General features: G+C 46.2%; 1 protein-coding gene across 1 annotated transcript in view; it reads left to right on the forward strand.

Moving 5' to 3' along the window:
* Positions 1–25,987, forward strand: part of Xylt1 (xylosyltransferase 1) — a 310,008-nt gene that overhangs the window by 73,042 nt on the left and 210,979 nt on the right. The window contains exon 2 of the mRNA XM_042280277.2: positions 22,270–22,308. Within this exon, the coding sequence (XP_042136211.2) occupies positions 22,270–22,308 (39 nt within the window). The remainder of the gene's footprint in view (positions 1–22,269; positions 22,309–25,987) is intronic.

Here is a 25,987-nt window from a genome sequence, read left to right on the forward strand (position 1 = left end):
TGGGTGTCACCTCCTAGCTCCTGTGCCTGAGCCATCTGCAAGTAGCTGAGCAGGTAATTAGGAACATTCTCCAACTCTCTCCAGCCTCAGGCTTCATGCCAAGGACATCACAAACAGTATTAGTCTAGACGCTGCTTCCACCTCCAGAATCACCCTCTAATGTCCCTGCACTTGTAGCCAGATGCACCTTGCTTAGGGTCAGGAGGCTGGCACATAACTGTGTTGGAGACACAGCCTGTCTCCAGAGCTTCAGACGTTGCAAAATGCCATTGCCCTTTCCCTGTGACACAAGCCAATTCCTAACTCAATTCTTAGAATGTAAATATTCCTTTTGTTTAAACCATTCATCGTATCACTGCTGTTCAAAGTCAACATTCATTGTGCAGAGACCATATGTCCAGCACCCTGTCTGCTTCCTGGAAAACAGCCCAGGAACCCTGAATCTCAGTGAGCGAGGAACAGAAACTTTCCAATTAGACTCAGGATGAGGTTTCAGCATCCCTGGTCACTGCCCACTACAGATCAAACACACAAATAAAGAAGTGTGCTTGGGGGGCTGGGGAGATAGCTCAGTGAGGAGTCTGTTTGCCAAGCAAGTATTGGAGCCTGAATGTTGATCCCTAGCACCCATTTAAAGGGTAGGAGTGGAAGTGTGCATCTGTAATCTCAGGGTGTGGGGAGACAGGTGAATCTTTGGAACTCCAAAGTTTGTGAAAGACCTTGTCTTAAAAAATGAAGTGGAGAGTGATAAGAAAGACACCTGATATTGATCTCTGGCCACCATGTGCATTTGTGAGTACACACAAAAACAAAGAGAGAGAGAGAGAGAGAGAGAGAGAGAGAGAGAGAGAGAGAGAGAGAGAGAGAGAGAGAGAGAGAGGAGTTAACCAGGGATCAGAGAGATGGGTCAGTGGTCAAGAGCTCTTGTTCTTACAGAGGACCTGAGTTCAATTCCTGGCACCCAAGTGGTAGCTCACAACCATCCATAACTACAGTCCCAGGGAGTCCAACCCAAGCTCCGGGCATCTGGGGGCACCAGGCACACATGTGGTGCACAGACACATTCATACACATTAAATGAAATATATAAATCTAAAAAGACCCACAGTTAAAAAATGATTAGAATAAAATAAGAGAAAGATCTGTCTGTCCTGGATATATACAGACTGTTTTCTTTTCATGATTCCCCAGGCAGTAGCATGCAGCAAATATCATCCTACAGCATGGAGATTGTGAACAAACTAGAGATGATTTAAAATGTATACAGGAGATGGTCATAGGCAGAGGTTCTGTGCCAACATGGGTATTTCCCATGAGAGACCTCTATTTACCTGGAGTCAGTCTTGGTGAATTGCAGTGGGCCACTAGAGTGGTAAGATTCAGCACTGGGCTAGTGACCACAGCCAGCCAAGGAGGGAGGGGTCTTCTTATCTTAGGGAGGTCAGGAAAGGTTTCAGGGAAAATTTCTGAGTGGGGTTGAGGATACATTCAGATGCTCTGGCTGGGCTGGGCAAGAACAGCCTCCTTGTGGCAGAGAGGAGGTTGCATGGTCTGACTACCTGGTTGCCCTTAGTGGCTGGGGCTTGAAGGATGCTGTCTTCCCTTGGTCCTGGCTTCCAGCTTGTGTTTTTCTCCGTTCTCTCATCTGGAAACCTTTCACTTCCACCAGAAAGCTGGTTGTTTTCATTTTTATTTTTATGTAATTTTATTTATTTATTTTGGGTACGTGTGCGCGCACTCGCACACATGTATAGCCCAGAGGCCAACCTCCAATGCTGTTCCTCAAGAGCCATCCACCTAATTTTTTGGAAAGAGATCTTTTACTGGCCTGGGGCTTTCTGAGTAGGCTAGCTGGCTGGCCAGTGAGGCTCCCATCTCTGCCTCTCTAGTGCTGGGATTATAGGAGTTTACCACTGAATCCTAAAGCAACAATTGCTTTCCAGAGAGATTGCAAATGTCCTAAGAGAAGGGTAAGAGGCTGGGTTGATTCAGTTAGTAAACTGCTTGCCTTGCAAGCATGAGGACCGAAGTTCAAACCTTAGATCCCACCCGGGGTGCAGTGGAGCATGCTTGTAATCCTAGCGATGGTGAAAAGGGAGGAAGAGACCAGGGCAACGCTGGAGCTCACTAGCCAGCTAGCTTATTTGGTGAAGTTCCAGGCTAATGAAACACCCTGCCTCAAATAAAAGGTGGATAGCTTCTAGAGGAACATCACCCAAAGTTATCCTCTGACCTCTATGTGCATGGACACACACATGTACGATCCCACACACATGCATATGCACACACATGCACCAACAAGAATAATAAAGTAAAATGAGTGTGGTGCACTCTTCCTGAATGGGCCACATGAGGAAGCCAAGGAAGAGGATTGTAAGTTCAAAGTCAATCTGATATATATATATATTGAAACCCTGAGTTGGGAGTGGGGTGGACCTTTGCTTGTAATCATTTACATCCTTTGAAAGGAAAAAAAAATCAATTCTTAAGATAAGAGTGTGGCTGTCTGGGTGTGTATACATATGTATTTGTGTATGAGCCTGTGGTGTGTGTGTGTGTGTGTGTGTGTGTGTGTGTGTGTGTGTGTGTGTGTGTGTGTAACTGAGTCTTGTCCCCATTTCATAGATGAGGAAACAAGAGTGTGTACTGGCTTCTTGACTTGTCTTGACAAACTAACCATGGCTTCTGAAGACTCTAAATGTCACAGTTCCCAGGTACCTCTGCTGTCACATCTGTCTCCTCTAGACATAGCTCCCAGAAAAGGCTTTATGACCAGCCTGGTGGCTCCCCCAGGATGCCCTGTTTGATTTCCTGTAATCCCCATTCTGGGGAGCCATAGAAAGGTGGATCCCTGGAGCTCACTGTGCAGCCGCCTTTGCTAAGTAGTGAGCTCTATGTTCAGGGAGACACTCTCAGAATATAAGCTACTGAAGAGGACACATGACTTGGACCATCACATGCATATGACACATATGTGTGCATGCACTGACATGCATTCACATACATGCTGGTGCACCCACATACATACTCATTAACACACACATAGGCACTCACACACATGCTTATTTGTGTGTGCACACACAAGTTGGGTTGGAGCAGAAGATCATTCATTGGCACCATCAGCCACAGACAGGAGTGTATTCGTGTTTGACTCACTGCACCTCCCCCATAGCAAGAGGCCAAGGTAAAAAAGCCTAGCACTAAATCAGACACCATCTTTGTCCCGCTGAACTTCAGTTTTTCATCTGTGTAGTGGGCCACTGGTCTCCGGGATTTTTGTAGCTCTTGTGTGCTCAAATGCAGCAAAGGAAGGGACTATTTTCCTCAGCAGGACTCAGCAGTTGGAATCCAGGACTATATGCTGATTATACACCTTCTAAAGTGCATGGCTCCAGTGTGAACTGGGGTGAGAAAGTGCCCAAAACTCACAGACAGAACATAATATGCTTGGGTTTGGGGAACTCCTGAGTGTTCTGGTTATCTCTGGGACAGGAAGTTTATGAGACAGTGAACTGAGGGGTCCTGGGCCCATTCTACACAAGACACACAACAGTGGGACAGAGGTGTGTGATGGGTGGTGTAGACAGAGAGGTGTTTTAGATACTGAGTTATTTTGTTGGTTGCTATGCTTTTTGAGACAGTGTCTCCCTAACTAAGTAGCTTAGGCTGGCTTCAAACCCATGATCTTACTACCTCCCCTCGTTTTCCCCCTTCTCTTTTTTCTCCTCCTCTCCTGCCAGGGATAGAACCCAGGCTCCTGAGAATGCTAGGCAGGAGCTCTTGTCCCGACCTACAGCTGCAGCCGAGTTCTTCATTTCTCACAGCCCACAAATACCCGTGTCATTTTTCCTAGCCCTTGGACTCTGGGCTGCAAATTGACCTTTATCTAACCTAGATTAATTTTTTTAGTCTTTTCATTTTAGACAGAAGAAAGATATTTTATCAGACTTTAATATGCTGTCACATGTCCCCTCTTGATTTTCTTGCCGTCCATAACAATACGGAGGACTGAATAATTTGTAAAGCTTGCTGGGTAGAAGCCACCTCTTGGCTTCCACTGTGTGGGATGTGTGATGATCCCTCTAAATGGAAAATAGAAATTATTGGAAATTTGTCTTAAAATCTCCAGCACGGTGTCTTGCTGAGTGGCTGATCAGAGGGGCCTTAGCTACGACTGTGCAAAAAGCCTAGTGAATATAGCCAAGGTGGCTGGAGAGAAGCTTCTCTCTCTCTCTCTCTCTCTCTCTCTCTCTCTCTCTCTCTCTCCTTTCTCTGTCTGTCTTTCTCTATGTGTATGTGTACATATGCACTCGTGAGCACATTCAAGTCCATGCACACATGCACACATTCGCAGAAGCCAGAGGACATTGGATGCCCTGCTCTATCACTCTCCACCTTATGCTTTTTGCGACAGTGTCTCTCATTGAACCTGAGCTAAGCTGGTGGCTAGCAAGCCCTGATGATCCCGCTGGCATCCCCAAACAGCATAGCGATTACAGCTATGCTTGCAGCCATGCCCCTATGTTTTTACATGGGTGTCAGTGATCTGAACTGAGGTCCTTATGCTAGCTAGGACAGCAAGTGCTCTTACCCAGTGAGCCATCTCCTGAGCCCTAGAAAATGATATCTAATGAGGATTTATGTCAGTCCACAGGAAAGCTTCATCTTGATTGGACCAGAACAGGTTCCTTCCCAATCCCATGTAACTCATGTCGGTCACTCTCTCAAAGTACCCGTTTCATACTTCATTTCTTTGCTTCTCAAAAATAACATGTGCTGGCCTGGTGGGATGGCTCAGCCCGTAAAGGAGCATGCTGCCAAGCCTGATGTCCTAAGTTTGATCCCTGAAACTCACACTGTAAAAAGATAGGACCAACTCTTTAAATTTGTTCTCTGACCTCTACATATGTGCCATGAAACATTAAATAGATAGATAGATAGATAGATAGATAGATAGATAGATAGACAGATAGATAAAAATGAAACAAGACCAAGAAGTCTTTCAGCTATTTGCTGTACTTTTATGAGGACCTGAATTTGATTTCCAGAATCTGTACTGTATTTTTAAAATGTGGGTCTGGTGCTATGTTCTTCTAATCCCACCACTGGAGGAATAGAGAGAGGTGTATTCTTGTTAGCCCTTTGGCCAGCCAGCTTAGTAAAATTGAGTTCTAATGTAATGAAAGATCTTCTTTAACAAACCAACAACAACAACAAAAAAGTAGGCAGCACTTGGCTGATTCCTACAGTCAACCTCTGACCTCCCTACACACATATACTCGCATGGGCACCTACACACATCTACATGTCTATCCCATCCTTCCCCACACAATACTAACCCACTTGCTTATTTTATGTAGCTGCTAATGAACTAGCCTGACTGTGGAAAAAGCCTAGTGGCACTGCTTGCCTGGAAAGGTGAAGGCACACACAGCCTTTTGAGATCATCCTTTTCTAATATGGTTTGAGAACTGTGTACACACTATTTACATTGTATTAGACTCACAATTAAGCAAGAGATCACCTAGCATAAACAGGAGCACACTTACATGTTGTATGCAAACACTTGTCTATTTGACAGAAGGAGCTTGAGCCCTGATGATTTGGGATCTGTGGGGGATCCTGGGAGAATCCCCTGAGTACTTTAAGGGACCACTGTCCTAGCATTGAAACCCTCGCATTGATGGAAGCTGTAGGACATCTCTCTACTTTTGACATTGTACCCTCCCCACCTTCTCCTTCCAAATTATGATTTTCTCTTACTCTGTTAAAATGTGTAAGCAGTTTACTCCACCTGAAGAAAGCAGGGTCTTAATTAGCCTTAATTTTTGAAGTCTGCAGCTGTAAACTGTGTTGGAAAGATTGAAAAGATTAGCAAACTAGTAATAAGATAATTGTCCCTGAGAAACGCTGTTAGCATGTAAACACAGTTAGCAGGTGAGATCAGAACAACTGTAATATCCCCCCCTTTTGGTGTTTAAAGATGCTCCTGCATGAATGATTATAAATGCAAAGTATGGAAGTGGAATATGGAATGATTTTCCTCTTATTCATTCCTACTTCTGTTCTAGCTCAGAGATCAAAGTCAGCTTGGGGGAACCTGAAGCCGGCCCTTCTCCGACTTTATACCTAAAATACTGAATACTAGTACCAGGAGTGGGGTGACTCAGAAAATTTTGAAAAATTTGAGACACTATGCAGACAATGTGGAGATTTTTTCCTAATTTTTAGGATGGAAGATACATACCTGTATTTATTTTTTTGTGTGCCTGCTAAGATGTGCTCTCCCACTGAAGTACACCGCCCCCCCCCCCAGCTTTGGGAACATACTTTTGATTTATAACAGCTACACATAAAATATAGTCCCAGTAGAGCCTAGCTCACCAGCTACCCCAGCAATCACATAAACAGTATTCTTTATGCTTTCTTAACATAGACATCAACTGATCACTTATACACTGTTATTTCTACACACACTTTTCTTTGTGGGGAGATTGTCCCTCACTTTACAGTCAGGCAACATCCCATCATTCACGTGGAGCTTTGAGCATCTGTTTCCCATCTGCCTATTAGATTACAACTTAGCAAAGTTTGAGATACACTGGATTTAAAGTCAGCAAGTATCTACCCAGGGTGTTTTATGGACCAGTCCCAAGTTGACCCCATTAAGCATCCAAATAAAGGGGGCAGTCCTTAGCCTTGGGGGAAATGGGACAAGTTAACTAAATAGTTCTAACACACCTCATGTTATTGCTTCATTGCACTTTGTAGATACTCTGCATTTTTCACATTGAAGAACTGTAGCCACCTCCCATTAGGCAAGTTTGTGAACACCAACAACTCTAACCATCATTAGCATTTTAATCAACTGATTCTAATTACATTGTGTGCCTGCTTTTGGACAAAATGCTATTGTACAGTTCGTGTAGTATCTTGTGAACATAACTTCTGTATGCATGAAGCATCAAAAAAGTTTGTATGGCTGGCTTTATTTCAACGATTACTTTCTTGGTGCCATTTGGAGCTGAACCTACAGTGTCTCTGAAGTATGGATGTTTGGATCAGAGTGAGAAAGCAGCCATGGGACCCTGTTCCTTCTCTGGCTGCATAGACGACTTTTAACCAAGTATTCCTGGATATATCATCACATGCTTTTCTTAGGCTGTATCATCCTTGGACATTGTAAGTCAAGCTTGCTTCTTGGCCAGCTCATGTTCCGTTGTTCCCAGCTTTTCTCAAAGCCCAGTTTCTCCTTCCGGAACCACTAGGCATGACTCAGGACCAGCTAAGCCAGGGATTATGGACCCTAGTTCACACTTCCACAGAACCCCATTCTCACCACACGGGAGCATCCCAAGTGAAGAAGTTGTGGTGGCCCAGGTGCCTTAGCAAATTGCCGGGTCCATGCTTCTTCCCAAAGGGGAGGTTGCTGTTCAGTGGGCAGTGCCTTTAGGAGGTGCTAGATGTGTGCTATGAGATCTTCGGTTCTCCCAAGAAACTTGGGAGTTTTGCACCTTTGTGTGAAAGTTGGCATTCAGCATCACTCTTTTATTCTTAAAGCATCATACAGGCTGATCAAAGCCCTTCTGAGTCGAATGAGGTTCGCTGGTCCCAGTTCATTTGCTACTAATGCAAAACCTCTGGTAGTCAGAGTCCCACAGTGTCCTCCCCACAGAGGCTCTGGGGCGCTGAGGATGATTCCCACTGCGTAGGGAATGAATGCCATTGGAGAACTCGGACTTTAACTAGGGTCTGTGTCTTCCATTCTTCCTCACCCTCCTCTGCAAATGTCTCAATGAAGTTCTTGGGAAGGAAGCACTTCGTCCCCTGAATGGAGCCTGCAGAAACGCCAAGCATGGCACGCATGTGAGCTAGAGTCCCCCTCCCACCCAGGGCAGAAAAGCATAGAAATAAAGAGAATCATTGTGGGCTTTGGCTCAGCCCAACAGGAATTAGCACAGAAGTTGTCCCCTGGGTGTCAATTATCAACTTGCCTGGGGATCTCAGGCTCTTGCTTGACCTTGGCAGGAGGTCTGACAAGTTGGGCTTTCTGGGTGTAGAATTGGTCGTTTCAGAAACAAAACCATTGAGACAGAGTTGAGGAGAGTTGCTTATTCACTGGAGAAAGGAGTTCATTGTACATTGGGGTGTCCTGTACCCCCTTCCCTTTCTAGCCTTGTCCTGTCCCTTTCTCCCAGCTGGAGCTTTGTGAGCAGTGAGCAGCATGCTGTCTCAGACTGGGCTTTCTTCGGTCTTCCTGCCTCTGGGGGCTTGCGCACGTTTTTTGGCTCCTTGGGCCAAGTCTGTTGTCGTGGGTGATGAGAGCACTTCCTTCCAGTGCTCAGAGGAAAACAGCCCCACAGTCTGCAGGCAGCTGCAGAGGCGGCTGCAGGAAACTAGCCAACAGAGAACACCAGGAACTTCCGGTTCTGCCTACTCCCTCCTGCCACCTCCCTCCTGACCCACAGCCCCCCTCCCTTCCTGACACACAGTCCCCTCCTCCCTCCCAACTCACAGTCCCCATGAGACAAGACCATGAGGCAGGGGAGCTGGTTCCATTGATACAGTGTTTACGGTGGCACAAATGTGAGGGCCTGAGTTCACATCCCCAGCATCTTGTCAAAAGCCCAGTGCATAGAGAGGCATCTGTTGTCACTACACTGAGGTGGAGACAAGAGGATTTCTGGAACGTGTTGGCTAGCCAGTCTAGCCAAATGGGTGAGCTCCAGGTTCAGTGAGAGCAATTGGGATGCCAACCTCTAGCCTTCACGCATGCAAATCCACACGGAAATGTGCACACAAACACATACACAAGCAACACACACACACACACACACACACCAACATAGCATGAAGCTCTCAGTGTAGAGGTTTATCATTCACTCGTCACCATGCTCAGCATGTTTCTCTCCTTAGAATCTTGTTTCCCCTGTGAAGTCATGGCACTGTATCCTGGACATTCCTTCCTGGGGCTGGGATGAGGTTGAGGCATATTGGAGAAGTTGTCCACAGGCATTATGGAAAGATCCTTGGTCCTGTGGAGTTATGTAAGATAAAGCTTGGACCCTGAAGGTTGTGGAGTCACATGGTTACATGCTTCTCAGACCCAGGTTTGTTGACCGGACTGCCTATACAGCAGAGTCCTTGTCCAATTCCAAGCGGCAGTAGCCATGTGGTTCTTGCTGTGGCCCTGAGGCCTACCTGCCTTTGCCACATCTGCTGACATCTCAACAAAAGGCATCCATTCAGATGCAGAGATGTCATCCAAAATTGAAATGCCTCCAACACTTTTTAAAAATGCTTTGCTGGTCACATGGGTCAAAGTACACCACACCCAAGTGTTCTGGTTCCCTTTTCATTGTTGATTTTCAAATGACTGTGATGATAGTAAGGTTAAACCAGCCTGGCTTTCTGGTTTTTGAGCAAGTCTCTTGTCTGTCTGTCTACCTCTTTAAGTTAGGAACAGTACCCCAGAATATCTGTAGTGTGGAAACCAATAAACACATGATGTCACAAAACACCTCCTCATAGTAGAACTACAGATAATTGCTCATGTCTCTAAACTTTAGGGGCATTTTGTTTTCCATATGTCTGTCTGTCTGTCTGTCTTAGTGGCAAGTACATAGCCCAGTCCAGCCTCAAACTTGCTCTGTAGCTAAGGGTGACCTTGAACTTCTGACCCTCCTTCAGGTGCCTCCTGACTGTTAGGATTACAGGCGTGTTCCAGCATGCCCTCGTTTTATGCAGTGCTAGAGATACATGTTAAATAAGTGTTCTACCCACCGAGCCACATCCTCAGCCCCATGATGAATATCATGTATCACAACTGTTCTGTGAGAGTGGATTGAAGGTATAATAAAATAATGCTTATCTTTTTATTGTTGTCATTTGCTGATTGTGGTGCCTTTTAAGGACCAGTGAATGACAGCTGTGAAGATGGCCATCACAGTGCCAGGGTTGCTCCAGGGAAGCTGGGGCTAGGATGAGAAGCCCTAGTTGGAGAAGTCGTCCACTAGCATAATACACCAGGTCCTGAATTAGCCTAGTGTATACCAGGTCCTGAATCACATGGACAGCACTGGAAATTAAAGTAACCACCGTCATCATCATTGACAACACCATAGTGTCACAGAGAAATGGAAGAGGGGTTCCGGAAGGCATGTTGAACCCTCTCTGCTGAGGTGTCCTGATCCCCACGTGGACTCTAAATGTAGAAGACCATCTGTCTCCTTAGGCCCTCAGAGGAACCACATATTTCCAGCAGTTCTCCTAGCCCAAAGAGAATCCTCCTGTCCATCCCGGAGCCTGGAGCTCAGAGCTTTTTCCTCCCTGCCCTCAGAATTGTTTTTTTTTTTTCCCCTCCATGGTTTGTGCTGGCATTTCTGTGTGTGGTCCCTTGGAAACATTCCACCCATGAAGCAGAGCTGAATCATTCTTCCAGAGCTGGGATGTGATGTCTTTGGTACAAAATATGTTCTCGTATTGGAAGAGCAGAAAAGAAAAAGGAGGGGAGCCTGGGAAGGCTGAGAAATTTGTTTTGGCAAAACAGGATGAGTCTAATGTAACGTCTAGAAACTTGGATTCCAGGCTCAGATTTTGGCAGTGTTGGGGATCAAACCCACAGATCACATGCTAGGCGAATGATCTACCACTGGCTACATTCCCAGCCATACTGAATTTTGATTCAGACTGGAGGTAGCCCTTAGGAAATGCATTTTTCTCCTGGCTCTCACATGACTCACCAGAAAGCAGGAAGCTAGATTGAGGTCAGCAATCACTAAGTCAATCTCACAGGAAAGAGAGAGTCTGTCTATAATGTCTGCTCATTTGCCAAATTGAGAATCTGAAGCCATGTCATTGCTGAGGAATATCCTCATAGTGGACTGGGGCCATGGCTCTTTCAGTAGAGTGTTCATCTAACCTAACACATATGAAGCCCTGGGTTCAATCCTCAGCACTGCACAAAGCAGACATAGTGCACTCCCCTGTAACGCCAGGGAGCTGGAGCTGGAGAATCAGATGGTCAAGGTCATCCTTAGCTATATAACACGTTTGAGGCCAGCCTTGGCTTCATGAGATGCTGTCTCAAAAACCATATATGTACACATACACGTACACACACGCCCTCATAGATGCCACCGAGAGATGTAGCTACACACTTACATCTCTAAGTTCTTTTCTTTTCTTAATCTCACATCTGGGGCTCAAATCCAAACTGTTTCCCTGTGGAACAAAGCCCTTACCTACCCATCCCCAAAGCCACAGAACACAGCATAGTGTCACTGAAACACCAGGTGGTAAATGATGACATGGTGACACTTGACAACATTGGTTCCAGGATGGTTACTGCCATCTTGGTCATCCCAGGAAGTGAACTTGGAATTGGTAGGTGCCCAGCAGATGCCGATGACTGAACTAATCTGGACACGTGGTTTTGTGTTTCCAGCCCCTGGCAGATGTGTGACTGATGGCCACATCCAGAAGCCCAGGAGGGAGCTCTTGTCTGGGTAGCAATGGGCAGAGGCTGAGCGTAGTACATGGTGGAGCCTCTTTGTGTACTAAAGTGATTCTTAATTTAAAATGAAGGGCCTTGTAAAGTGGCAGTGATTATCCTCAGAGAAAAATTAACACTAAGACTTTCCCATGCTGGGTTAAAGCTGAATCAGGCTCTGGGACACCATCTCAGTCAGTTTTCACAGCAAGGATGAGAGATAATTGTTTCCGTCATTATTATTGTTGTTCTTGAGTGTGCAGGTGTGTGTTTTTGTATGTATATGCCCTGTTACATGAGTGAGTGTGCACATGGAAGCCATAGGTAGACCTCAAGTGCTGTCCCTCAGGACCCACTTACCTTATGTTTGGGGATAGGATCTCTCTCAGAGAACTGGAGCTCTTTGTAGACTACACTAGTTGGACAGTGAACCCCAGGGATCCTCCTGTACCCACTTCCTCAGCATTTAACATGGCACTGGGGAATGAAAGCAGGCTTTTATGCTTGTGGGGCAAATATTTTTTCTGACTGGACCCTCAGTCCCTGTTGTTTAACTAACTGTCACAAACATCAACTCCAAGACCCATAGTGAGGAAATGGGACTAGGAACTTGTGATCCAATCCTCTAATCCTTGTAAGGTTCCATTAAACTGTGAGATGTGGCTAGTGATTCCCATTGATCACGTGGTTAAGCCACTGGGAACATTTGTCACATAGTGGTCAACAAGGACATCCATGGCACTGGGCCCTCTGACATTGCATCAGCTGCCTTTCCATGGCTGAGATTAAAATCTTCTGGAGAATGACGGAAGACTGGATGGTTTTGTTCTGGTTCATGGTTTCACAGGATCCATCCACAGTTCTCCGTCTGTTGATTCTACGATCATGCTGAGGCAAGGTGTCAATGATGGTGGGAGCATGGTGAGGTTCACCTAATGGTATACAGGGAGTGTTGGGGTAGGTAAGAAGGGAGGAGAGAGGTAGAGATAGAGAGAGAGACAGTGCAGGAGACAGAGAGAGATAGAGACAGATAGAGACAGAGAGAACAGGAACTATCTTGAAGGAGCTGCTTTCTTCATGACCTACTCCTTCTTTTAGCTAGGCATCACCTAATATTTCTTTTCCAAATATTCTCCAAATCACGTTGCCAGCCAGGGACCAACCCTTCACTGTATGATCCTTTTGGAGAGTCACTTCAGAACCAAACCATAAGAGATACCCACTAATGATCCGTGCTGAGCAAATTACTTCTCCAAGCATCAGTTTCACCATCTGTTAAATGGGCTTTTAATGTCATCTCCCAGACATGAAATTTCAGTGGCCTGCTTAGCACAGGGCCTTACAGTCAGGAGGGTCCTAGTGCTCCCTCATGTTCTGATTACTGTCAGCAGTGGCCAGACATATGACCTTATTTATTTGTTGTGGTGTGGTGAGTGTGTGTGTGTGTGTGTGTGTGTGTGTGTGTGTGTGTGTGTGAGAGAGAGAGAGAGAGAGCAATTGTTCATGAAGGTATGTACCCAGGACTGGAAGCTGCTAGAAGGTGTCCTCCTCATTTCTCCACCTTGGGTTTTTGGTGCAGAGTATCTCACTGAACCTCGCCGGCTAGACTGGCTGCCAGGCAACCCCTGGGAGCCAACTGTCCCTACCCCAGTGCTAGGGTTACAGGTGCTCACTGCCACAGCTGGCTTTTAGGTGAGTGCTGGAAAGCCTCACCTTTGCCCAGCAAGCCCTTTGCTACTGGATCTATCTCCCGAGCCGCCACCTTCTGTTCCAAGACAAGATTCCCTGTTGAACCTAGAGCTCACTGATTCGGTTAGACTGGCTAGCCTGGATACCTCTAATACCTCTAGAATCCTCCTGCCTCTGCCTCCCCAGAGAGGGGATCACTGGCATATGTGCTGCTTCTGGCTCTTACATGGGTGCTGGGTATCCATGCTCAGGTCCTCATGCTTGGACAGCAAACATTTCACTGACTGCCATCCCCAGTCATCTTCTTAAGGAATAATAAACGCTCTCAGGTCCAAACAGCAAAATTGTACATACCAGTGGTAGATAGTTTTGTTAACCATTCATGTTCCAGGGTCCCCACACTGAAGGGTGGAGGCATTATGATGGTGACCGAGTTCCCATGAGGCTGTACTCTGTCATATTGTCCAAGGCTGTGGGTGATGAACTCCCAGCTCTGCCAGCTTGACCTTCACAGTACAGATCATTGGAATAAAATAGATGGAAAGAATGTTGAACAGGAAGGAGACCTATACATGTTTAAAACTTTTTAAACTTGGAAGATAGCAAGAGGAAGACAAATGTGCCCTGTGGCGGTAGCCTGTGTGTGTCACTGGAAAGCACTGCTGTGGTCTTTCCCCTCTCTATGGGGTTTCTGGTTTCTCACCTCCATCCCTAAATGAATGTGAGTTATCACTTTGCAGCAAGGTGTGGTCTATGTGATTCTGGCCTGTAGCCAAACCAGAACACACCTCACTGAGGTGACAGGGAGAGTTCCTTGTCTTTGACATCTCTTCCTCATCACTCAGTACCACTTGGCAGCCTTTTGCCTTGCCTTCATCTCAGGGGCCACATAGATGAAAGAAGTCACCAGGGAAATCCCATGGAGACTTGGAGAGAAGCTACCATTGATTGCTGTGTTTAGTGCTTGAGAAAGAGGTGAGAAGAAACCACATACCCTTGGAGTGGAAGCATTCAAAAGAGGACAGCGGTAGGTAGTTACCATGGGGCAGGAGAGACACCTTATCCTTCTAATAAGGAAGAAATAAACAGCTAGAGTATTGCAGCAAATTCCTCAGGATGCAGATGCCACCAACATCAGAAGTATTAGGAATATGTGCAGAAGACACTCTGTGGCCAGCTGAGTGGAGATCCAAGGTCCACCTTTTGCCACTTCACCTGTCATGTCTCTCCCTCTCCTTGTATCCCCCTGATAGAGGGCAGAGACCCTCAGGATCCCTTTAGGGAGAATGGCCCAAGGTCATTCAATAAAAAAGTAGGTCCTTTGAACCCTTCCTTAGAATACCTTTAAGTGAGTTCCTACCTTGGGAAATAGAAGTTAAAGGATCCACAGCTGCCATTAGAGAAACCAGTTCTCTAGTGCTGGTTCCTACCTTTCTGGGCACTGTTTGTGAACAGACTATCCCCCCACCATGAATATTTATTACAGGGGAGCAGATACCTCCCTGGGCAGGGCTACAGCTAGTGCACCTGTTTGGCACACAGAGAGCACTTGAAATGACTTAGTGACTTTTGTGCATTCCTTACTGAGATGGAGTCAGTTAGTCAGTGTCTACAGTAACATGCATTTCAAAAGAATTATGGCTTATTAGAGTCGCATATCCAGGGATGTATCTACATGTTCATTAAATAAAATAAAGATTATTTTGAACCCATAAGCATTTTTTCCAGATGGGGTCTCACTGGGTAGCCTCAGCTAGCCTAGAACTCTCTATGTAGAACAAGCCAGCTTTAAACTCACAGAGATCCAAGTGAATTCTGGGATTCAGAGCATGCACATATTTTAAGGCTCTGTTTTAATGGAATGCTCTGAAAAACTGACGATGTCAGCTGTTTCCTACTCTCAGAGATTAGGACAATGAATTTCTAGGTCTGCCAAGGTCACTTTAACTTTGTACCTGTTTGACCAGGATGTTTATTAGGAATGCCTCCGTGTGTCCCACACAATAAGTTCTGTTCCACATTCATGACAACTATGGGGGAAGCTAGTCTCTTATGTTCTGAGGTCACTGTCTCCTGTTTGGTATAGTTTGAATGGAGTCTATTCAGCATTCCTCATGGAGGCTCTAACCCCCAGTACCTCCCAATGTTACTGCACTTGGAGCTAGGTTCCTTAAAAAGATTAAATGACATTGTCATGGCAGGTCTGATGTGCTGTCATTGCACAAGAAGATATTTGGTTACAGGCACCAGAAAAGCATTAGAACAAAAGCCACATGCAAGGGTAGGAAAAGGGGCCTCTGTAAGCGAGCAGAGAATCCTTCAAAGCAAACCACCTTGACTTAGGGCTTTGTAGTAGGAAGGTTTCTCCAGTCCCGCCAGGCCCCCACAGTTCTGTGGCCTGCTTATAAAATAATCACTCAAAAGCTTGTATTAATTATAACTGCTCAGCCATTAGCTCAGGCTTATTACTGACTAGCTCTTACACTTAAATTAATCCATATTTCTTATCTATGTTTAACCACATGGCTTGGTACCTTTTCTCAGTTCTGCCTTGACATCTTGCTTCCTCTGTGTCTGGCTGGTGACTCCTGACTCAGCCCTTCTTCCCAGAATACTCCTTACCTGCTCGCCCTGCCTATACTTCCTGTCTGGTTACTGGCTAATCAGCGTTTTATTTATCAACCAATCAGAGCAACACACATTAACAGCCTACAGAAAGACATCCCACAGCAAGGCTTCAGACCCTAGAATAGTGAGGAAATGAATATATGATGTTTGTATTGACCAGTCCATGTGTTGCTGTGGCAAATCAAGCAAACTAATAGAGTGGTTAGGCATGATTTGAATTCAGAGCTTACCTCTGACCTTCCCTCTCTTCCCCTGAGTGTCCTTTGCCCTGTGCCAGGCTCTGACTTGTGTCCATATAACTAAAGTGTCCTTTGAATGCATTTTGATTTGGAAGTGAGATATCCTCCACAACCTCATATGTTGGAAGACTTGATCCCCAGGGGTGGAACTGTTTTGTGGGGCTGTGGAACCTTCTGGAGGCAAAGCCTAGCTGAAAAAAAGTGGATTGTGGGGTGGCGGGGGGGGGGGGGAGCAGCATGTGAGGCTTATTTCTTAGCCTTTTTCTCATTAAGTCCACCAAGATCCCATGAACTCCACTGTGCCGTCCCTGTGTTCTCACAGACCACCCTGAGCCAGGAGAAAGCTTCCTCTCTCCTTTGCTTCTGTGGCCATTTTGTCACAGCAATGAGGAGAGTGACACAGAGGGCTTCTGACCTGTGTCCAAACTCAGCTTCCACCCAGTGGCTTCTGGCAAGCCTGTGTTTCTGGAGTGTTGGGTGTTTGGGGGTGAAGCTTTTCATCCTTCTCTATCTGTGATCCCAGGAAGAGCTCCAGGATCTGCACAGGTCCCTGGTGCTAGATAACTAAAGCCAAGCCACTTTTTTTTTTTTTTTTTTTTAAGACAAGGTCCTATGTAGCTCAGGATGGCCTTGAACTCATTATGTATCCGAGGTTGACTTTGAACCAACTTTCAATCTTCCTCTAGCTTTCACATGCTGGGAATGCAGGCATGTAACTTCACACCCAGGCTATATGGTGCTGACAGTCAAACCTATAGCCTCGTGCATGATGGTAAGCACTGTACCAGCTGAGGTCTGCCCCCACTTAAAGCACATCTCCATGGTAGAAGTTTTTCAGTTCTACCCACAATCATAGGGTTCATACTGAGTGCAAGCCAAGCTAGTCTTCAGACACATCTCATGGGAATGGCTGAGACACAGAGTGTACTGTAAGGGCCCATTGACTTCATAGGTCTTATGTGGAAGACATGAGTCATTGTCACCTCCACCCCAAGCCATTGCCTAACATCCAATAACAAACTGCCTGTGATGTCCATAGAGCAAAACCAAAAACCCAGAAATGCCTGGTGATACCTGGGGTTTTAAGGCACACCTTCCTCCTCCCTACTTTCTCCCCTGAAGTTTAATTTCTTGTTAGAATCTGGCCTTTGGTCTCCATGGAGTAGACAATGTTTGAGTTCAGCTTCCTGTTCTTATGAACAAGACTTGTGATGGGCAGATGAGTTTCATTTCTCTTAAGACTGTAATCTGACTCTCCTCTGATTGAACAGTTAGCCAGAGGCAAGTGCACACAGAATCTCTCTGACTCATGCCTGGCTTCTTTGTGGTGTCCGGGTGGCACAGCACAAGCTGCTGGCATAGAACTCAGTAAGTGCATGTGGCCTGATCTGGCTAACTCCTCAAGTTCCCTCTGCAGAGGGCAGAGATCGGGTTTCATTTTCCGTCATGGTACCTGTGGTCATTTCTCTCAATGGAATCTCTGATCTTAAAACAACATGTATACAGATGCCAAAGTGTGTATGAGGGGGAAAGGGAGGTCTGGTGTTCGTTGAGATGGTATGGCTTATTGCTGAATGTATGTCTCTGGTAGACATGAATCAAAGTGCAAGGTGGCTTTTTCCAAGTTGGGCTATAGTCACTATGAGTTGCTATAAGAGAAAGAGGACCATCTGTGGCTGGTGACTCTCCTGTGTGACCTTGAACAGGTTGTTCTGGCTTCTCTGGCTTATCCATCGGAGGGCTGTTACAGGGGAAAATGAGATAATGGCTGCATAGGAGGCAAGTCCAGGACCTGGAATGTGGAAAGAGTTCACCAAATATCAGCTTCTGTTGTATGTGAGCATCCCCTACCTTCCAAGCCTACAGTGCTCTGAAATCCGAAAACAACATCAGGTCTGTTCATGTCCCAACTGCGGATGCTCAAAATTCCATCATCGCTTCTGGTCCCAAGCATTATGAACAGGAAATGTTGATATTGTAGTGCTTGGCTGTTCTAAGCCTTGATTAAGTAGTAAAGTTAATAAACCCGGGGAATGGAAGCTATGTGCTCCCGGGGAAAGAGAATCCTCAGTGGTTGTCTCCTCTAGTGGTTATTGGCCTCTAAGACTCCTTCTGAAAAATCCTGTAGGATGTAGAAGGCAAACTCAAGGGCCTTGCAGGACCCTCATGGCCAAGCCCATCCTGCTTCATGTCATGGTGCAGCTAGCAGGGAGTCCAACCCTGATAAATGATAGCTGTTCATTATAGTTATTTCAGTTTTTTTTCCTTTGAATGCATTTGTAGGCTTAAGAAAAGTGAGTTCCAAGATTGTGGGGGTTTATGACCAAACGTTTTAGTTCTTTCAAGGTCAGTGTTTCGAAAGTATACCAGTTAGATATGACCACAGTCATACTATGTAACAAATTACCCCAAACTCAGTGAATGAAAACAGCAGGCCTGTATTTTCTCCATACTTTCTGTTGGTTGGAGGTCCATTGACCTAGGTTAGGCTTAGTCTAAGCTGCACGTTGGTTCCATGTCTCTCCATGTGGTTCTTCGCTCCCTTGCACCAGTTGGCCACCTGAGCCATACTCTCCTTGAGATGACAAAACCACAGAAGGTCATGTTCAAGCATATCTTGTACTTCTGTGTATGTCATGTTCTGATAAACTTCCAGTGTGTCAAGTGAGGTGACCATGGCCAAGCTGAAGAGGTAGGGAAGTGTGCTGCAATGCACCCCAAAGTCCCACAACCACAGAGGGATCAGTAAGGAATGAGGGTCACTAATTCACTCTCCCCCATCCCCCAGTTGCCCTCTCCAACGTCTCACTGCAGTAGGTGCCATCAGGGCTTCCCTTAGCATCGGAGGTTCTGTGGTCCTGACATCCTCATTACAATTCCAGAAGCACTCCACTGGATCCAGCAAGCACGTTGCAAATTCCCCTTTGGTCTCCTGAAGCCTTCTCTCTGACAGACAGGAATTTACTCTACTGTAAACCTAAGAGTCCCAATTTAGACAGACACGATGGATTAGGCAGATGGCATCATTGACCCAGTTCCACTTCGTTAGCCTTTCCAATTAAGGAGGTTGTTACTGTGAGTGAGACCTCACAGATATGCAGTCATACCTTGAGTCCTCAGGACCAAGCTGCTTAGGGAGAGTCTCACATTTCCAGTGTGCACCCAGGGAGGAGAAGAAAGTGTGGTTGGCATGAGAACAGCCGCGTGTTAATGACACAGGCCCCTTGTGAGCGCTTCATCCTCTTCCTGGCCAGTTAATTAAGATGCTAAATAAGGACCCTTTGTGCTCCCTGTCCCAGAAGCTTTTGAAATAAACCTTGGACTCCTGACTGTGTGTGACAGGGTCTGTGATTTTGGAACTCCAGATAAAGAGTAGATGCTGTGCTGTGTCAAGGGACCAGTCACTTGGTATCATCCACATAGTTGGCAGAGATTTTCCGTTGGCTTTCCAAGGAAGGTCTTTCCCAGTGAAGTTGTTCTTAGGGGTTCAGGATGGCATTCCCCCTTTCTTCGCTGTCTTGGGATTCTGAGCAACGAAGCATAAGCCCCACACAATAGCCAAATGGGCCGTGAAGCACAACTTAATTAATCTGGGCATTCACCCAATGCCCCGTGCAGCACTAGCTAGAATTTGGCTTTGGAGAAGGTGGCTAATTTTGAGACTGAGCTATGGCTCCTTCTCTCCTGACTCAAATCTCAATGAATATGGGCAGAGGAACAGTTCGAATAGATAAGCAGGCTCGGGCTGATGGTGACATGAAGAAGGGGCCTATGTGCTCTCACAGTGTGGGTCAGAGCCTGCTACGCAGGGTCTGCTGCTCCCGGGGTCTGCTGCCAGCCACAGATGGGGAGGATGGATCTGCCTCTGGAAGAGTAAACTGGGTCCTGCCCTGTATGGCTGCTCCACGGGGAGCCAGGCTCAGCTCTCCAGCATTGCATATCATTGATCATACAAATACTAAGGCTAGAGGGGCCTCTGTAAGGTTAGGTAGAATAGTGAGGCTGGGTCCCCCACCCTAAGTAGCTCAGCACACATTGAGTTCTGGTGGGTCATAGCTGAATGCTATCCTGGGCAAAGGGCAGGAGAGGCTGTGGTGGGAAGGCCTGAGCTGTTTCTCCGAGACTCCTCATTGGTTCCTTGTGGGTCAGCTTAGCAATGTGGTAGCGTGAAGGAAAAGCTTCCCTTAGAGTTCTCCTGGGTGCAAAGACTAACTGGGCGCTGCTGGTATGAAAACTAGCATGAGTGAGGTGTCTCCTTGGCAACATCCCTGAGCTGTGCCAGGGAAGTGCTGGGACTTGGACTCAAAACCCAGAATTGGGGGAGGACGAATTCTTCACCTTCACGGAAAGTCCAGAGGTCAAAATGTGCCTGAGACTATACCTCAAATGTGCCACGAGGAAGATAATTGCCAAAGAGGGATCAAGAAAGCAAGTGGGGTGGTCTGCTAGTGTGTTCCTATAATCCCAGTAAAATAATGGTCATGGGTTTGAGTTGAGCCTGGGCTACATAGCAAGTATCAGGCCAGCTTGGGCTATGCAGAAAGACCTTATCTCAGAAAATAATAAAACAATATAAGACATGTTTAAAGGAAGCAAGTGGAATCAGACCTGATGATGAAAGCCTGTGAGCCTAGCAATTTAGGAAACTGAGGCAAGAGGAATACAAGCTCAAGGCCAGCCTGGGATACAGTGAATTCCAGAAAGCTAGCCCAAGCAATTTACTCAGATCCTACCTTAAAACACAAAGAGAGGGGTGGTAGCACATACGAGGCCCTATGTTTAATCCTGTTTCTCTTCTCTCTCCGTCCCTCCCTCTCTCCCTCCCTCCCTCCGAAAACAAACAAACCGTCCTTCCTCTCCAACAGGAGTTAGAATGTTACAGTGTTTCTACAGTTTTTCTTCACTCTCCCTTTATTCGTAGCACTTAAAGAAGGGTACCCTGGTGCTCATTTTCATGGCTTCCTAGAAGCCTGTATTGGAAAATCTGCTTTGATAGAGCCAAACTTCAAACTGGATTTCTACCCAGGGCCTTACAAGCATGGTCATTCTCTGTAGAGGTGGCCAAAAGTGGTTTTCCCAGAATCATGAACACATATGATGGTTAAGTTCCGAGCAGATATGGTGTAGACAAAAATAGCCTTTACGTGCTGGGTTTCCTGTTTTCCTCGGAAACCGCTGGGGAGAGAAATGCCATCACCTCCTATTAGTCTTTGCCTCCTCCATCTGTCCCTCCCCCAACCCAGAATTCATGCTTAATGACCCCAGACTTTACCACCCAGCATCCCCAGTCAATTGGCTTTTGTCAAGACTGAGTGAATGGGATGTTTCAGTGGCTTGAAAAGATCTTTCCTGGCCTGCTGGAATGTGCTACTCACACAGGAATCGGCTCCTCCTTTTCTGTCTTTCATTCTTGTAAGATTAGACATAATCTCACAACCTTGTTATGAACCAGAACTTTGTATTTATGTCTATTTCTCTTATGGATCCAAATTCTTTCATGTGGGATGGAGCAGGGAGCATTGAACACACTGGAGATGAATAGAAAAGGTGCTTTTTCTTTTTTAATGTGTGTATACATGTTTATAGGTGTGTGTGTGTGTGTGTGTGTGTGTGTGTGTGTGTGCACATGTGCGCATGTGAGCATGCACACACATGGGTACACATTCTTATGGATACCTTATGGTGCATGGTACATGTGTGTGTGCTGGTACAAATGTGTGGGTGTCAGAGGACAATCTCAGGTATCAGTCCTCAGGAACCATTCACCATTTTTTTTGCGATAGGGTGTCTCACTGGCCCTGAGCTCACCAAATAGGTTAGGCTGGCAGGCAGTGATCCCCAGGAATCTGCCTGGCACTGTGCTCCAGCTCTAAGGTTGTAAGTGCGCACCCCCTTCCTAGCTTTTCATGCCAGTGCTGGTGGAGCAAGCACTTCACAGACTGATCCTCCTCTCATCCTCCTTCTTGGCACCTCATTGTTTTGCTGGTCTTCTTATGGGCAATCTCGGGCCTCTTTCATCCCTTAGATATGGAAAGGAGTACTGGGATTCAGCAGGGGGCAGACTGGGTCAAGTTCTGGCATCCTCAGAGAATGGAGGAGACAGAGTCTGACAGATCCCACCCGACTGGGATATCAAACTGGGTTGAAAGGGGTGTTCAGGTTGGAAGTTGACTTGCCTCATCTCACCATTTATGAGTGTTTTTTTTTCCTTTCTCCCCACAGGATCCACACCCGAGTCCACTGATCACCCTAGAGACCCAGGTGAGTGCCTCCTGTGGTCTTTGCCAATTATCTCTACCTTGAGGTTCCATGACCAATGCTTTGTGGTAGTCTTCTGAGCCCTGTGGGACACAGAGGGGACAGACAGGCATATCACAATGCCCTCCTGCCTCATTTGCATGTGTGGTATGCACAGACAGATGCAAGCACACTGGCTGATTGTACATATGTGTGTGGAATTCTGCATACATTCACATACACACAGACAGGTCACTGAAGGCATCCCCTACCTGTGATCCCAAGCAGGTGACTGCAAAGGGAGAGTGGAGACAGGGGAATATCTGGTCATAGGTGGTACTGTTCCACTGCTCTGTTCCTTGGTGGTTGGTGCACAGTGCCACTGGAAATGTTGGGAATCCTGCTAGAGTCACCAGTGCTGCAAGGGAAATTGGGGGTCCTGTTGAGATTATTAGCTTTGTTAACAAAAAGAATTTAAGAATGGACTCAAATAGAAGCTTGGGAACAATTTTATTAGAGTTTATAAGAAAGCTCTCAGGTAGGCAAGCTGTGAAGCTTGGCAGCTGCCCTGAAGAGAGAAACAGAGAAGAGAAAGGGACATGCCTTTTGAGGTAAGCCAGCACAGAGGTCAGCCACATGATGGACAAGCAGCCACACAGTGGGGAAAAGCCTTCAGACCAAGAGTGGAAAAAACCCAGAGTACCAGAGATAGAGTGTTGGGGCTCTGGTTGGTACCTGAAAGAATAAGACAACAGAGAAGAAAGAGGGAAAGACATTGTTCTGAGTCCTGACTGATAAAGGCGGGCAGACCCAAAGGAACTGCTTGGTGGCTTGTAGGGATTGCATTAAGGGGCGGAAAATCTGGGAAGAAAAAAAGTACATTATCTCATTAAAGGGTTAATTATTCCTCCTATCGCTTTAGTGTGGCTTAAGGTGAGTTGCCTTTCTGAAGGGTGGTCTCTTGACGAGGTAATTGGCCATCCCAACTGGATTAACTCTTAAGGGATCAGACAGTAGCATGTCTCTACTGAGAGACAGATGCCAGTCTTTTGGCTGGCAAACAACAGCTTTCCATTAATCGGCCTTCAATGACACTGTAATAGCAAGACCCAGCTCCCAGGGCAGGAAGTTACACTTACATCTGCTTGGGAACATTCTGAATGATCTAGATAGCAATGGTATTTCTGTGTGGGACAGATGACCCATGGGTTCAGAGAAGGAAGATACGGCCTGCCCTTTATGTCTTCTTTGTGGGTACCTGTGAGACCGAGGTAGAATACAATTCTATGTCTTCTAGCCTTGTGGCATTGGTGAGGCTGTCTACCCTCCAAGTTATTCCTTTTCCATCTAAAACATGCCACCTGGGAGAGTCCTAGTGAGAGCCTCAGGAAGTAATCAGAACACCAGAGGTTCATGGAGCACTTGTGTACTCTCTTATACCAAAGCATCGCAGCCTTTCCTACCGGCATTGAAAGTGATGTGTCTCTGAATGGATGGCCTCCTTAGCTCCATGGCTTGGTTAGACAGGAAAGAGAAAAGGAAGACAGGCTGGACCCCCTTTGGAACCCCAGAGAGAGCACTTTCCAGGTGTCAGACACATTAAAAACGTATTGAACATTTCATGGATGAGTAACAGCTTTTGGGGGATTTCTGCAGCATGCTGGCAAATACCACCTGCCTTCCCCTGCCTTCCCCTGCCTTCCCCTGTCTTCCCCTGCCTTCCCCTGCCTTCCCCTGCCTTCCCCCAGCCCTGGATCCTGGCCACTCATCAGCATCTCTGCTTGAGTCTTCCCAAGGAGTGAGAGGGAAGTCACAAACCCACCTAGCCTCAAGGTGGCCTAACTACTAAGAAGCCCATAAACTACAGGGAAATGGATTCTCAGGGTTTCTCTGTGCTTGTCTGTCCTCCTGTCCCACGGTGCGCACCACTATAACTGCCCTAGGGAGGAGCAGGCCCCAGGGATGGCAGAACAGGACAGATGGGACCTCTCTGAGGAGGAGAAGGATTCTGAGTCCTCTCTTCCGCTTTTGCTCATTCTTTGCACAGCCCTTTAGAGTATACCTAGAAACAATCCACTCATTGTCTCTATAAGGAAATCTTACCTGTCAAATTAAGTTACCTAACTGTTTTTTCCTTAATGAAATTCACTCGACTCTAAAAACCATACTAAGCTAGTGGGTCTCAATCTGGGCATAATTTTAAGGCTCAAAGGATATTTGCGAAGGTCATGAAGACACGTAGGGTTGTCTTATACAGGGGGACCAGTTCATCCTTTAGTGATGGGGTTGGAGCTCATTAATACATAAGCAGCCAGTACATTACAAGCTTCAGGCCAGTGAGAGGTTCTGTCTTAAAACAAAGCAAAACAAAACAAAAAACAGCACCTGGGGAATAGTATCTAACAGTATCTGAGGTTGACCCATGGCTTCCACATGGGAAATAATTATTTCCCACAATGGCAAAGAGCCTATCCAAGGTTCCAGTAGGATCAAAGTTTAAAGACATTGTATCATCAGTAGTATTAGTAAAAGCACAACATTGAAGAGCTATGCCTGTGTGTATGTAGGTGTGTATATGTATCTACACAATGCACATCTCTATACATATATTTGCATCATATTGAGTAAATTCTAAATTACAAAAATAAAGTTATAGCACTCCTTTGGGTATCCTCCAAAACCATTTCTGTGAATTCCCAGATGGTATGTGTCCCACTTTGGGAAGTATCTGCCTCCCTGTCTACCCTGGGTCATAAGATAACTCCCAGGGTAGGCTGTGAGGTGGACTGTGGAGTGATAACTCTCCTCTCCTTGCTCAACCCTTTCCCAGAAATTGTTCTTTTCAGGAAAGCTGTGGACAAGCATTCCATGTCCAGAGCACCAGAAGCCAGCTCTTCTCCCCTGCACTTGACCACCCCATGTCCTTTGCTCTGGACATCCAGTCATCTCTTCAGAACCTCCATGGGAAGAATGGCGGGTGCCCCATAGCTTTGGAAAGCATGTTATGAGAGGGCAATGCCCCTACACAGTGGCCACTGTTAAGGTTCTGTGAGCTCCAGGGTGGTGGCGCAAAACACACTTTTGACATCAATACCACACACCTTTAGGGAAGGGTTCCATTAGTCTTCAGCAATTCCCCCATCAGTCTCACCCGATTCATGGTCTTTGGGGTGTGAGAGGAGCTGTAGGGTATTGTCTTTATGACTTCAGATTTTTTGTGTTAGAGAGACATTGTAGTGGGTGGGAAGATATTTATCAGTGGGTAAAGGGCTTTCTCTAGAACCCACATCAGGAAAATAAATCTGGACATTGCAGGGCTCCTCTAATTCCAGAACTTGAAAGGCAGAGACAGGTGGGTCCCTGGGGCTCACTGGGCAGACAACATATACTACTTGATGAGCTAGAGGCCAATCTGAGACTCTCAGGTTGACCACTGGCTTCTACACACACACACACACACACACACACACACACACACACACACACACACAGCATTAGAACACAAATAAAGTGTGAATGTTTTTTTTGTAACTTGCCCCAAAGCCATATGTGATTTGGTACTAGGCCTCAGCCCATCACAGAATATACAATGAGATTCTGCCCAGCTGCCCTCCATGCAGTAAGTCAGATAAAAAGGCTAGCTAGATTTTCTGGTTAAAAAAAAAAAAGTAATGTCCTAAATGTTACCTATGTGCCATGAGCA

The sequence above is a fragment of the Peromyscus maniculatus genome, chromosome 1 (assembly GCF_049852395.1).
Source record: "Peromyscus maniculatus bairdii isolate BWxNUB_F1_BW_parent chromosome 1, HU_Pman_BW_mat_3.1, whole genome shotgun sequence".
In the NCBI taxonomy this organism is placed as follows: Eukaryota; Metazoa; Chordata; class Mammalia; order Rodentia; family Cricetidae; genus Peromyscus; species Peromyscus maniculatus.